Source organism: Hypanus sabinus, chromosome 9, assembly GCF_030144855.1.
Source record: "Hypanus sabinus isolate sHypSab1 chromosome 9, sHypSab1.hap1, whole genome shotgun sequence".
In the NCBI taxonomy this organism is placed as follows: Eukaryota; Metazoa; Chordata; class Chondrichthyes; order Myliobatiformes; family Dasyatidae; genus Hypanus; species Hypanus sabinus.
The window spans coordinates 153,576,764-153,590,560 of record NC_082714.1 but is presented as its reverse complement, the minus strand read 5'-3'; the positions used below and the strand labels follow the sequence as shown (position 1 = coordinate 153,590,560).

The window sequence follows — 13,797 nt, the reverse complement described above, 5'->3', positions numbered from 1 at the left end:
GCCAACATTTCATTGTGTATTTAACACTTCAATAATATTTGAGTAACCTTGTATCTGCATATTGATTAAGCGTTTTTGTTTGTTTAAACAATTACAGGTTGTATATAGAAACACATAATCATGCTACCACATGATACCTAGTTAGAAGTAAACTCCAAGTTCGACCTGCATTTTGGACTCCTGAGTCTATTTCTCTCTCTGGATCTACTTCAATCCCTTTTCTTTTTATTTCTCTCCATCTCTTTGTATTAGTTCAAAGTTTTGAAGTTACAAAATATTTGTTCCTATGAACAAATTAGTTTCCTCGTGCTCTCTCTCTCTACTTTTGGTAGTCAGTCCTATGTGCTTTTGTTGAACCCATTCACTGCTAATATGGTGGAGGTGCAGTTACCATATAGAGTGAATTTTGTGTATTTTCCAAACAATGGACATCTGTAAAATCCTGTACATTACCTGGAAACGCATGTATCTAGATAGGAACTTGAATTATCACAGCATAGAAGGCTACAGACTGAGTGCCGGGGTAGATGAGCTTGGTTTCCATGGATACTTGATGGTGATGATGGGCTGAAAGGCTTGTTGCTGTGCTATCCAATTCAATGCATTACAATGAGTACATGGAGTTCCCTGCAAAATCACTTGCAAATTTCTACAGATGTACTGTGGACAGCATTCTAACTGGCAGCAACACTGTCTGGTTTTGGTTTTAGGGGGATTGAAATAAGGTGCAGGGAGTTGTAAACTTAGCTCCATCATGGGCACTGGCCTCCAAAGTATCCAGGACATCTTCAAGTAGCAATGCCTCAGAGGTGACATCCATCATTAAGGGCCCCACCCTCTCCATCACCCAGGTTATGCCTTGTTCTCATTGCTACCATCAGGAAAGAGGTACAGGAGCCTGAAGGGACACACTCGATGATTGAGGCACAGCTTCTGCCATTTGATTTCTGAATGGATATTGAACCCATGAATGCTAGCTCACTCTACTTTAAAAATATTTTATTTTTGTATTTAATTTATATACATACTGTAATTCAGTTTTCCTCTCTATCACACCGTACTGCTACTGCATAACAAAATGGCAGACATTTCCATGTGGGAATTTTCCCTGACCATCAGACTTTCCTTTCTGGGCTTCAAGGGTGAGGCACTTCTCTTGAAAGCAGCCCCTTACTCGACAGTCTGTGGTACCACTGTGCTTGGTAATGGCCACTCACGACAGTTGGCTGGTGTATCATTTAACATTTCTTCACGAATACATGTGGCTGCAACAACCTATGACAAACACTTTTTTTTCCCCCACTGAAAGGAATACCCCAACAGCCTCCGAATAAGAAAACCAATGGCTTCTGAATAGACTGCACAGGACAAGTACTTACATCACAGACAAGTCTTTATTAAACACATTCTACTTCACGGTGTATTATGCCTCTGGGTAAAAGGCATTCTTACCATTATGTTACAAGGAACTTACACAGGCACACACTATATATTTGCTCTGTTCTTTAATTAAGAACAGTTCTCACAGTTTAATAAGCAGAGGCTCACGAATGACTGACTTGGTCGCACATTTTAAAAACACAATAGTGAATACTTCCAGTCTCCGCTGAGGTAATTATCCTCTTTTTCATCTCTTCAAAACTATGTTTCATCAACCTGTTAAAATAAAAGTCAGCTGTTCTGATGTTGAAATGTACTTTCCTGTGAACGCAAGGGCTACGACTCGTACTGAAGAAGCTGCCTGAAATAGGCCCGAGCAGCAAGAGTTTCCATAGAAACCAAATTGCAGCAGTCCACATCCCTAGAACTGGTAGGGCATCCACACGGACCGCATCCGACAGGTTTCATCTGTTGTCTCCACTTACCCTAGTCCTCCTCAACAGCCTGGGAGAAAAAAATGTGATTAAAGACAGGCATTAGAGATTATATGAATTAAATGGTGAAGTATGACAGAACATTCTTAGGTAAAGGGTTACATGTGTCTGAAATAATCTACCAGATGGGATGGCAGGAACATTGATATAACTGCAGTGAGGATATACTGGGTGGGCTGCATCACCTTTCACATCCATGAATTTTATGTTCTTATCAAAGGAACAATGAAATTTCTAAAGCTTTAGACTCAAACAATAACAATGAATGCAGACAATAAGAATATATAAGCCACAATAAATATAAACAATGTAACATATGCATACACACAGACATAAATATAGACATATCCCAACCAACTTCACTCAGATTTACATATATAACTAACAGAAGGTTTTCTATTTTTTGTGCTTACTCTTCATGGGATTAATTTATTCTGCACAGTTCACTACTTTCCACTCTAAGAGTACATAAATAAAAACTAATATTCATAATAATGTCTTCTGCTGTTTCTAATTGCACAATGACTCTAGGGGAGTTTAACCTGGTTTAAAATATTAGAACATTCAACTGCAATTTAACAGAACATGGACCACCATATACTGAAAACAAACAGGAAAATATGGGAACACAGAAGACTTCAGATGCTAGAATCCAGAGCAACAGCGGACTCCAAATGCTGGTGGAACTCAGTGGGTCAGATAGCACCTTTGGGGAGAAATAGACAGTTGGCATTTCAGGTCATCTAGTCATAAATTGCTACAGCACAGAAACAAGCCCTTGAGCCCATCCAGTCTACGCCAACCCAACCTTCTGCCTAATCCCATCAACCTACACTCAAACAATAGTCCTACGCAAATAAGACTGCTTTGGTGTACACCATCAGAAAAATAAAGTGCACATGGGATTGATGCAATATTTCAGTAAGATATTGATAATTAGATTACAATTGTGATAGTACACTGAAGGGTCTACCAAAATGGATGGATATAATGCAGTGTGCACACAGAGAAGGTCATATTCTGGAAAAAATCTATCACAAAGTTTGTTCAAGAAAATTCTAGAATTGTTTATTATTGATGAACAGTGACAAATGAAGCAACCTTTCTTCTAACTTTAAAATGAAGGATACATTAACTCGTTTTCACTGTCCTCCCATTAACAACTCCATATTTCACCTCTGGGCTACTCTGCCTCCAGGAATTAAACCTTAATTCCCTGGATGCTGCTGGAAGCAACACCTGGGAGAAAAGTTGTAAGGGCATTGTTCAGAAAAACACGAGTCAAAATTCAAAAATTCACAGGTGTTGGCTACTTGAAACAGAAGTCTTGAAACTGTGAATCCTGTTTCTCTTTTCACAAATGGTACCTCAAATGAGGAGGAATTTCCTCAGCCAGAGGCTGCAGAATCTGTGGAATTCATTGCCACAGTGGTGGAGGCCAAGTCATTGGGTATATTTAAAGCAGAGGTTGAAGGTTCTTGATCAGTAAGTGTGTCAAAGTTTACAGGGAGAAGGCAAGAGAAAGGTGTTGAGAGGGAACATAAGTGAAGCAGACTCAATGGACCAAATGCATTATATAGGGAAATCCCCTTTCACAGAGTCAAAGAATACTACAGCAGAAAAACAGGGCCTTCAGCCCATCTAGTCCATGCTGGCTTAATCTTCTGCCTAGTCACCTGCTCCCAGATCTTGGCCTTCCATTAACCTCTCATCTATATAGCTATCCAAACTTTCTTTAAAAAGGTTACAAGTGAACCAACATCTGTCATTTCTGCTGGCAGCTCACTCCACACTCGCGTCACCCTGAGTGAAGAAGTTCTCCTTCAGATTGCCCACAAATATTTCACCTTTCACCCTAAACCAATGACACCTCTTCCCTAACGGGAAAAAGCCTACATGCATTCACCATCTATACCTCTCATAACATCTCCCCTCATTCTCTAGTGTGCCACGTAAATCTAATTTTCTTCAAAATTCAGTTTAATTTTCTCAGAGCACTTTTATTTACTCCCAGACCCTTTTCTCTTTCTCCGCCATCATCCTTTGGATCAGCTAATCTCCCCCACATTTCTCCCCTTGGTTCCTCTCCTTACCTCCTTCCCTTTCTTCCACAATCCACCATCCTATCAGATTCCACCTCCTTCATCCTTTGGCACTTCTATCACCTCCCAGCTTCTCGCCTCATTCCCACTCTCCCCCCTCTCTCATCTGCCTACAAGCCCTGGTCAAACGGTCCTACCTATCTCCCACCAGCTCTCAATCCACTCCTCCCTGCACCCTTTTGTACTGGCCATCTCTCCTCTTTCGTTCCAGTCCTGGAGAAGGGCCTCAACCCAAACCATTGACTGTGCTTTTCCCTCCTGTGTGATCTATTGAGCCTCATTCCATCTGGATAGCCTGATGACATGATTTCTCTAACTTATGGTACCTTACCCCAATCTCCTCTTCCTCTCTTTTTCCAGTCCCCATTCCAGCTCCCCCTCTTACAACTTCCTTCATCACCTCTTTCCCTTTCTTCCATGGTCCACTCTCCTCACCTAACAGATTTCTCCTTCAGCCCCTTCCTTCTGCTTACTGCCTCCCAAATTCTCACTTCATCGCATCTTCCCCCTCACCTGCCAACTTGTACTCCTTCCCCTCCCACCCACCTTATTCTGGCTTCTTCCAGATGAAGGGTCTCAGACCAAAATGTCAACTGTTTATTCCCCTCCATAGATGTTGCCTGACCTGCCAAGTTCCTCCAGCATTTTGTGTGTTATTCTGGATTTCCACTTGTGTTTATGTGTTGTTCCAGCAAATTATTGCTCCAGATTCCAGCACTTTAAGTCTCTTCTATCACCAGTCCTTTTTTTTTGTAAATATCTGCTTTCTTGAATGCCCTCTAACTCGGTCTCCAAAAGTAAGACCTTTGCCTTCAGTTGCCAACTTTAGAATTGCTTCCATACTCCTCTCTGTCTTTCATTCTCCTTTAGGAATCTGCCTCCTCTGACCAGGTTATTGGCCATTTGCCCCAACATCTCTTGATGTGATTCAATTTGCTTTTGGCAATGTTATCTGGAAATGTTTTCTCTATTTATAGGACGGTATCTGAATAGACATTATTGTCGCTTTCATCATTATTCTAGAGAAGGATTCAAAATTGAGAGCTTTTGATAATGTTTTGTTGTTCCTCCCCGTGCCTTGCGGTACATTGGGCAGCAACCTTGCCGTTTCTTTAGCATTTGTCTGCTTGTATGAGGCAGAGTTGCCAGCTCGATACTCAACCCAGCACGGATGGAAAGCGTGCAAGGAGCCGGCCCAATTCAAACCCGGGACCACTCGCCTCGAAATCCGGTGCTGAGGCCACTACACCACCTGCCAGCTTTTGCTAACATAGATGGAGGGGAAAAATCTGCTTCCTCTGGTAAGAATGGACAGAGAGACAATAGACATGACTGAATGGTGATTCACTAAAGACAACAGGAGGGAGATGAAGAGAAATCTTAAGCAGAGATTTGGAAATCCCCTCCCAAAAGTGTGGGTGAGGGAGATTCAACGGAAGCATACAAAGAGAAATTACATACATTAAAAAGTGAAATATGGGTGGGGAGAGGACGAGGGAGCAGTGGTGACTATGCCAGGTCAGTTAGGTGGAGTTGTCACCATTCTCCAAACCTGGCCTGACTCAGATGAACAGAGTTCATCATCTTTACGGATCCACCTCAGGGCTCCTAGCGTAACAGCTTTTACCTCCGTTCCCTGCTCTCGGCGTGCTCCACGTGCTGCTCCTGGAAAGACCGCAAGTCGTCCTGCTGGTACCGGGCGTCGAACGACCCCTCTCGGCCCCTGTAGGCCTGCCCCTGGCTGGAGCGGTCGGCGCCACGATCCCGCAGCGATGAGTTCACCACGGACAGAACAGCATCGCCGTTCTCCTGGGTGAAGAGGACCAAAACATGACGGGGAGGGGATGGAACTTCTATAACACAATGAGCTCTGACTCAGGACAGAGGTCATTTTTATTCCAGTAATCTGGCATTGAATTGGTTGGATATCCTAGTTTGGCAGCTGGTTCACTCATGATGTGGGCGCCATGGTAACAGTGGTTAGCACAACGTAATTACAGCTCAAGATGTTCCAGATTTCAAAGTTCAATTCCAGTGCTGTTTGTATATATAAAAAAAAGTTTGTACGTTCTCCCCGTGATCAAGTGGGTTTCCTCCAGCAGCTCCAGTTTCGTCCCACAGTCCAAAGATGTGCCAGTTAGTAGGTTAATTGGTCATTGTAAATTGTCCTGTGATTAATCTAGTGTTAAATCAGGGATTACTGGGCGCTGTGGCTTGTTGGGCTGGAAGGGCCTGTTCCACATTCTATCTTTAAATAAACCCACACACTAATCCTTGTTATCCACAGATCCACCTACTGGGAATTTGTGCCAGGTGAGTGGCTAGTGCCGGGATCGAGTTGGGAACACCGTAGTTCTGGAACGTTTGGGCAGGACTATGTCAAGTATTTCAGCCCACACTTCTGACCCAGAGTGGACGTGGAGAGGATGTGTCCAGAACCAGAGTAAAAGGACGTCAGAGATGAGGAGGAATTTCTTCAGCCAGAGGATGGCAAATCTGCAGATTCGTTTAAAGTGGAGATTGATAAGTTCTTGAATAGTCAGGGAGTCGAAGCTTATGGAAAGAAGGCAGGAGAATGGGGTAAAGTGGGAAAAAGAAACCCACCAAGGTCAAATGGGCTTGATGGGCCAAATGGCCTAACACTGGCTGCTAGGTCTTATGAAACTTACTCTCAGGATCCCTCTCTCAGCTCACTGAATGATTATACGATTGTGTTAGATTTTAAAATATATAGTACTAAGGCACTAGGGAAAAATAAAAGTTCAATAAACCCTGTTAACCTGTCACCACAAAAATTACAGGTTACTGGAGTTTTACACCCTGACACCTAAATTCTATTTCACACGAGACACACTGGGTCTGATTCAAATTTGCTTTACCTTTATTGTGGACTCCAAGATCTCCAGGTGAATCAACAATGCCGCCAATTCGAGGTCCTCGCTGTAGCTGTTCTTCAGCGGCACCGATCGGTAACCTGAGGCAGCGTAAGAGGCACAGTCAGAGCTGGAAAGGAAAACAGTGCAATGGGTGGGGTGGGGGGGGGAGGAGAGAGAATGGGCAAGTACACAGACTGGGTAACAGGGTGGAAACTACATGGGGATCTTTGGAAAGCGATCTTACAGGGCGCCAGGGTAGTGTGGCGCTTAGCGTAGCGCTGTTACAGCTCAGGGTGTTGGCGGTTGGAGTCCAATTCTACATCACCCCCTCCCCACGACCGTGTGGGATTCCTCTCACAATCCAAAGTAGGTTAATTGGTCATCGTACATTGTCCTGTCATTCGGCTAGGGTTAAATTGCTGTGTACGGCACAGCCTGCTGGGCTTGTTGTGCACTGTACCTCTAAATAAAGAAGTAAATGTTGCCCTCTTGAGGCAGTGCCTCCTGTAGTTATAACCAATGGTGGCAAAGGATGTGCCCCTGCTGTATTGGGCAGAATCCACTCTCCCATACAGCTTCTTAAATCCCTGTGCAGTAGCCACTACGATGCAACCAGTCAGGATATTTCGACACAAAAACACAACGTATTTCAACATCTGTTCCTGTGTTCGGTGACCAGCTGAACATCCCGAGGAAGTAAAGGTCTGGACGCACCTTCCTCCCGGCTCTTTCGATGAGCTGGGTCCAGATAATAAAGATCAGGTGAACTGTTCTTCGTTGCGATAAAAATGAAGCCATGAAAGGGACATGGAGGTTAGTCAGAGAGGCTTGTGGAAAATTGCAGATAGAAAGTGCAATAAACGCAACTTAATGCAATGGTGGAATTCTACCTGCCTATACACTCACAAACAAGAGAAAATCTCCTGCAGAAGCTGGAAATCCAAGCAACACACACAAAATGCTGGAGGAACTCAGTGGAAAAGAGTAAAATGTGTCCTGCCAAAGAGTCTCAGCCCGAAATATCGACTGTTTACTCCTTTTCCATAGACGCTGCCTGGTCTGCTGTGTTCCCCCAGCATTTTGCATGTGGTGCCTCATACACTCAACTATTATCAATAATCTTCAGAGATTGTCTGCCTGGTGTCAGTGGTCGCATAACCAGGACTTGTGACAAGCACCGGCTGCTCATATGACCATCCACCATCTGCTCCCACGGCTTCAAATGACCCTGATCGGGGGGCTTAATTAGGTGCTACGCCTACTCAACAGTGAGCTGCAGACCAGCAGAGGGAAGGAGCGCCTTGGACCTCCTTTGGTAGGGATGTATCTCATGCACAACGTATCAAGCCTCGAAGTGGATGGACTTCAGCAGCAGAAGACCATGAACATACACTCAGTGGCCACTTTATTAGGTACAGGAGGTGCCTAAAGAAACGAACAGAGTGTAACTTCAGGAACTCCAGGAATCCCGACCCCTGGTATTGCTTGCATAGAGTTTACAGGTTCTCCCTGTGACCACGTGAGATGTTCAGGTATTCTCACATCCCGAGGATGAGCTGTCTAGTTGGGTATCTGGCCGCTGCAAATTGCCATTGATGTGTAGGTGAGTGATCGAATCTGTAGGGACGCTGATGGGAGTGCGGGCAGGTTAAAATGGGATTGTTGTAGGATTCCTCCAAGAGGACCACGGCCCTTCATTGGTCTTGGAGGCTTGCGTGCCTCAATGATCCAGAGAGCTATGTTGGCTGGAGTCGGGGCTTGATAGACTGGCTCTTGGTCGGGTCACTCAAACCAAGCAAGTCAAACGGTGGAGGTCAGACTAAGAGTGACCCACCACTCCTCCAGGTTCCTGGATTGAACCCTGACTGGTAAAACAAAATTGTTCCAGAAACCGTAATGAAGAACTCTTCTGAGTGTGATGATATTCCCGAGACTCCCCACCCCGGACTTGTATGACTGACAGCAATGCAAAGAGGTAGCTACTGACATGATGAAGGAAACCCGGAGTACTGCCAGAGATAGGGGACCTTCATTGCTGCCCTAAATGCCAGTGGCATAATGGGCAGTAAGTAAGGTGTTGGATTAGTAGAAATGGGGAGTTCTTGGTGTGTTTTTGTACTGGTATATTCTGTGGTCAAGAAGGAATGAACATTATAAAAATCAGATACTAAGAGCAGGTGGTAGACATTTGGCCTATCAAGCCTGCTCCGCCATTCAATAAGACCACGTCTGACTTGGCCAAGGACTTGCCTGCCTGCCTCTTCCCCATAACCTGTGCAAAAATTTAACTGTGCCTCATATATTTAATGAGGTAAAGTCTATTGCTTCTCCGGGCAGAGGAACAAAGGCAACAGCAGAAGAAATAAAGCAACTTTTGGAAAGGCAAAGACTGTCAGAATGGAATGGAGATGAGGTAACACTGACGTATGAGAAGTGGAGGAAGGCTGTGATTGCTCATTTACCTGTCCTGATGGCTTTAACAGGGTAGGTCGCCTCCGCCAAGAAGTTCTGGTCACTGAAGACATCCTCCTCGTAAACAACAAAACGCAAGAAGCTGAATTCGGGATTATTGATGTTGATGGAAAATGGTTTGGCTGTCCACGTAGGATTGAGTCCATTCACCGCTGTGAGGGAGTGACACAGAAACGTTAGAGACGGCCACATTTTACTGAGTGGGAAATAGGGGCAGAGACCTCAGCAAGCCCGATCGTGGCCTCTTGGGGATCGGCAGCCTCCTTTCGCCCATCACTGGTGGCCAAGTCTTACTTACCTGAGGCCCAAGCTCTAGAACTCCCCTTCTAAACTTACTTGTTTTGTAACTTACAGAATTTTATGTCATTGCACTATTCTGTTGCTACAAAGCAACAGATTTCACATCACATGGTATGTCAGTAATAATAAATCTGATTCTGAAGATGTTTCTTGAAGCCCACATCCTTGAGCAAGCTTTGGGCCGTCTTTTCAAAAACCTCTTAACGTGGTTTTGAGTCGCATCCTGATTAGCTCCTGTAAATGGGATGTGTTCAATTGCTCAAGGTACAGTGTATAAGTGTTTTGGGCCACTTATTTAAGAAATGATGGGTCAATGGTTCCATTTAATATCACAGAATGTATACAGTATAGAACCTGAAACTCTTACTCTTCACAGACATCCATGAAACATTGGAGAGGGTCCAGAGGAGGTTCACAAGAATAATTCCAGGAATTAAAGGGTTAATCTATGAGGAGCGTTTGGTGGCTCTGGGCCTGAACTCATTGGTGTCTAGAAGAATGGGGGTGGGGATCTTGAAATCTGTTGAACACTGAAAGGCCTCGGAAGAGTGGACATGACAAGGACGTTTTCTATACTGGGCAAGTCTAGGACCACAGAACACGGCCTCAGACGTCCCTTTCGAGCAGAACTGAGGAGAATTTCTTTAGCCAGAGGGTAATGAATCTGTGGAATTTATTCTCACAGGCAGCTGTGCAGGCCAAGGCATTTAAAATGGAGGTTGACAGGTTCGTGACTAGTAAGGGCGTCAAAGGTTACAGGGAGAAGTCAAGCAAATGGGGTTGAAAGGGAAACTAAATTAGCCATAATGGAATGGTGGTGCAAACTCGATGGACTGAATGGCTTAATTCTGCTCTTATGTCTTATGGTGTATACACAAGTAATTATATTCCATCCACTCCATAAAAGAAAAATAAAGTCAAGTGGTAATCTCCTTGTCTAAGGACACACATGGCATAGCGGAAGTGACTCAGCATCTGTAGGGGAGTAATGAAAGCTTTGGGTTGAGACCCTTCACCGAGACTTGAGACCCGAGAGGTACTGTTGCAGCTATATAGGACCCTGGTCAGACCCCACTTGGAGTACCGTGCTCAATTCTGGTCACCTCACTACAGGAAGGACATGGAAACTATACAAAGGGTGCAGAGGAGATTTACAAGGATGTTGCCTGGATTGGGGAGCATGCCTTATGAGAATAGGTTGAGTGAGCTCAGCCTTTTCTCCTTGGAGCAATGGAGGATGAGAGGTGAACTGATAGAGGTGTACAAGATAATGAGAGGCATTGATCGTGTGGATAGTCAGAGGCTTTTCCCCAGGGCTGAAATGACTAGCACAAGAGGGCATAGTTTTAAGGTGTTTGGAAGTAGGTACAGAGGGGATGTCAGGGGTACGTTTTTAACTCAGAGAGTGGTGAGTGTGTGGAATGGGCTGCCTGCAGCAGTGGTGGAGGCGGATACAATAGGGTCTTTTAAGAGACTCCTGGATGGCTACTTGAAGCTTAGAAAAATAGAGGGTTATGGGTAAAGCCTAGGTAGTTCTAAGGTAGGGGCATGTTCGGCACAGCTCTGTGGGCCGAAGGGCCTGTATTGTGCTGTAGGTTTCCTATGCTTCCATATTTCACTCAGAGGGTGGAGAATCTTTGGAATTCTCTTACTTCAGATGTCTGAAGAAGTACTCACTGAGATCATCAGCAAAAATTGACAGATTTCTAAATAAGCAGGACAGTCAAGGTTCACAAAGCTAATGTAGGAGATCCCCTATGATCATGTTAAATGCTAAGAGTCCAAAAGTTCAAAATAAAATTATTTTCAGTGGCCACTTCATTAGATACACCTTATTGTTAATGAAAACACTTAATCAGCCAATTGTGTAGCTGCAACCCAATGCGTAAAAGCATGCAGACATGGTCAAGAGGGTCAGTCGTCGTTCAGACCAAACGTCAGAATGGGGAAGAAATGTGATCTAAGTGACTTTGACCATGGAATGACTGTTGGCACCAGGTGGTGTAGTTCGAGTATCTCAGGAACTGCTGATCTCTTAAGATAATTCACACACAACAGTCTCTTGAGTTTACACAGAATGGTATGAAAACAAAATACACATCCAGTGAGTGAGAGTTCTGTGGGTGAAAATGTCAGGGGAGAATGGTCAGACTGGCTCAAGGTGACAGTAACTCAAATAACCATGTGTTACAATAGTCGTGTGCAGAAAAGCATCTCTGAACGCATACTTCGAACCTTGAAGTGGATGGGCTAGAGCAGAGGTCGGCAACCTGCGGCTCCAGAGCCACATGCGGCTCTTTGATCTCTGTGATGCGGCTCCCCGTGGTTTGTTAGCTTTTGAAATGTAATTCGAAATTTGAAGATTATGGTGATCTTGTACAATATGAAAACTTTGCGGAGACACCGTTTCCTGGCACATCCGAACCGGCTCACAATTAGCCACCGTTCCGACTAAGGGAGATAGCCTACGGGGGTTTGTGAGTACGTGTCTTTTGGAGCATCCGCGCCCACGGGGACGGGTTGAGCGAGGCTTTAAAGCAAGGCTGTTTAGTTCGAATAAAGTTACCTTTGACTGCAGTCTTTATTTTAGCGCTGCGTGTAGCGCTACACCGCTACAACGTGTTTTTTATCGCTATTAATATACATCACAACTGCCAATGCCTGACACCCGCCAGTGCGCGCATTCTTTTAATTCTTCGATCCAAGGTAGGCTAACTATGTAGTAACCTTCAACCCAACGTCTTTTTTTCGGAGTTCAAAATGTTTTTGTTGCATGCAGAAATGTAATTTCGTTTTCTCTGCAGGAGTTCATCAATTTCAAAAATGCAACACATTATAGTTTGTTTATACATAGCATAAAGGCAAAAAAAAAACCCGTTGTATGCAGTGTTATTTCATTTTGTGGCTCCCCGTGTTTTCTTTTCTGTGGGAAATGGGTCCATATTGGCTCTTTTAGTGGTAAACGTTGCCGACCCCTGGGCTAGAGCATCAGAAGACACAGAGGGGCCACTTCAGTAGGTACAGGAGGAACATAACAAAGGCACAGGAGACACCTAATAAAGTGGCCACTAAGTAACCATGAGATTCATCTTCTTGCAAGCATTTACAGTAGCACAGAGAAATACAACTGAAACAACGGAAAACTACACACAGACAGAGACTGACAAACAATGTACTAAAAAGGGTATTCAAACAGCCAGGTGTACTAATCCTTCTATAATTGTAAGGGTAATCACAATCTGGGCAAATCATAGAAACAAATCTGAGGGAATTCTTGTCAAAGTCTTGGCACTTACGCCCTGAAGGCTGGAATGGACACAAAATAAAAACCTGTTTGACTTCATCATGGAGAAAGTTACAATGGGGACTGGGGCAACAGTACAGCCATCTTGGGACACTACGAAGGCAGTCTTACCTACAATTTCAGTCTTGTACTTGCAGTTGTCATATTCAGCTCCGCACACCTCAACCTCTACAAACGGGCAGGTAATCCCTCTGCCGTTCTTCGGGAGGTGACGAGCCCCCAGGACCTGGAGCAGAACGACGAGGAGGAGAAGGGAAATTATCCTTAGGGTGCACCTCTCCTACATGTGTCCACACAACATGCCTACACATCCACAGCCCAGTCCTGGACTCTGTTCTGTTTACGGGATCAACAATACTCTGCTGTAACACATGCAGGAACTGGGAGTGGCCATGTTAAGTCAGCTAATGGCACCTATGTCACAGAGTGTAACAGCACAGAAACAGGGCCTTCCTACATCACAGCAGTGACTACTCGGTCGCTGTGAATTGCTCTTGATACATCCTGGGAGAGGCACTTATGAACATTTCCATTAAGAGAGTTAGCTTCTTTGGACACTAAATGCTACACAAAAGCTTCGTCCTGACCGCCGATCATTCTGCTGTGTAATATCATCACTTTACTCCCTCAGCTGAACTAACACACAGCAGTACAGCAAAGAACAGACCCTTCGGCCCACAATGTTGTACTGAACCAATCAAATGGCAAATTAAACTAATCCGTTCTGCCTACACAACATCCATATCCTTCCATTTTCCTCACATTCATGCGCCAATCTAAATGTCTCTTAATGTCCCCAACCCAGGCAGAGCATTCCAGGCATCTACCTCCCACTGTGTAAAAAAAAAACTTGCCCCTCATATTTCCTT

General features: G+C 44.5%; 1 protein-coding gene across 3 annotated transcripts in view; it reads right to left on the bottom strand.

Moving 5' to 3' along the window:
• Positions 1–1,375: 1,375 nt before the first annotated feature.
• plcg1 (phospholipase C, gamma 1) overlaps positions 1,376–13,797 on the bottom strand; it is a 193,499-nt gene continuing 181,077 nt past the window's right edge. For 2 of the 3 annotated variants that reach the window (XM_059980816.1, XM_059980818.1), the window contains 5 exons: positions 13,040–13,154; positions 9,315–9,476; positions 6,856–6,950; positions 5,604–5,785; positions 1,376–1,884 (listed from right to left, as the gene is read on the bottom strand). In XM_059980816.1, the coding sequence (XP_059836799.1) occupies positions 1,845–1,884; positions 5,604–5,785; positions 6,856–6,950; positions 9,315–9,476; positions 13,040–13,154 (594 nt within the window). In that variant the 3' untranslated portion in view covers positions 1,376–1,844. The remainder of the gene's footprint in view (positions 1,885–5,603; positions 5,786–6,855; positions 6,951–9,314; positions 9,477–13,039; positions 13,155–13,797) is intronic. The other variant, XM_059980817.1, reaches the window with a different exon arrangement.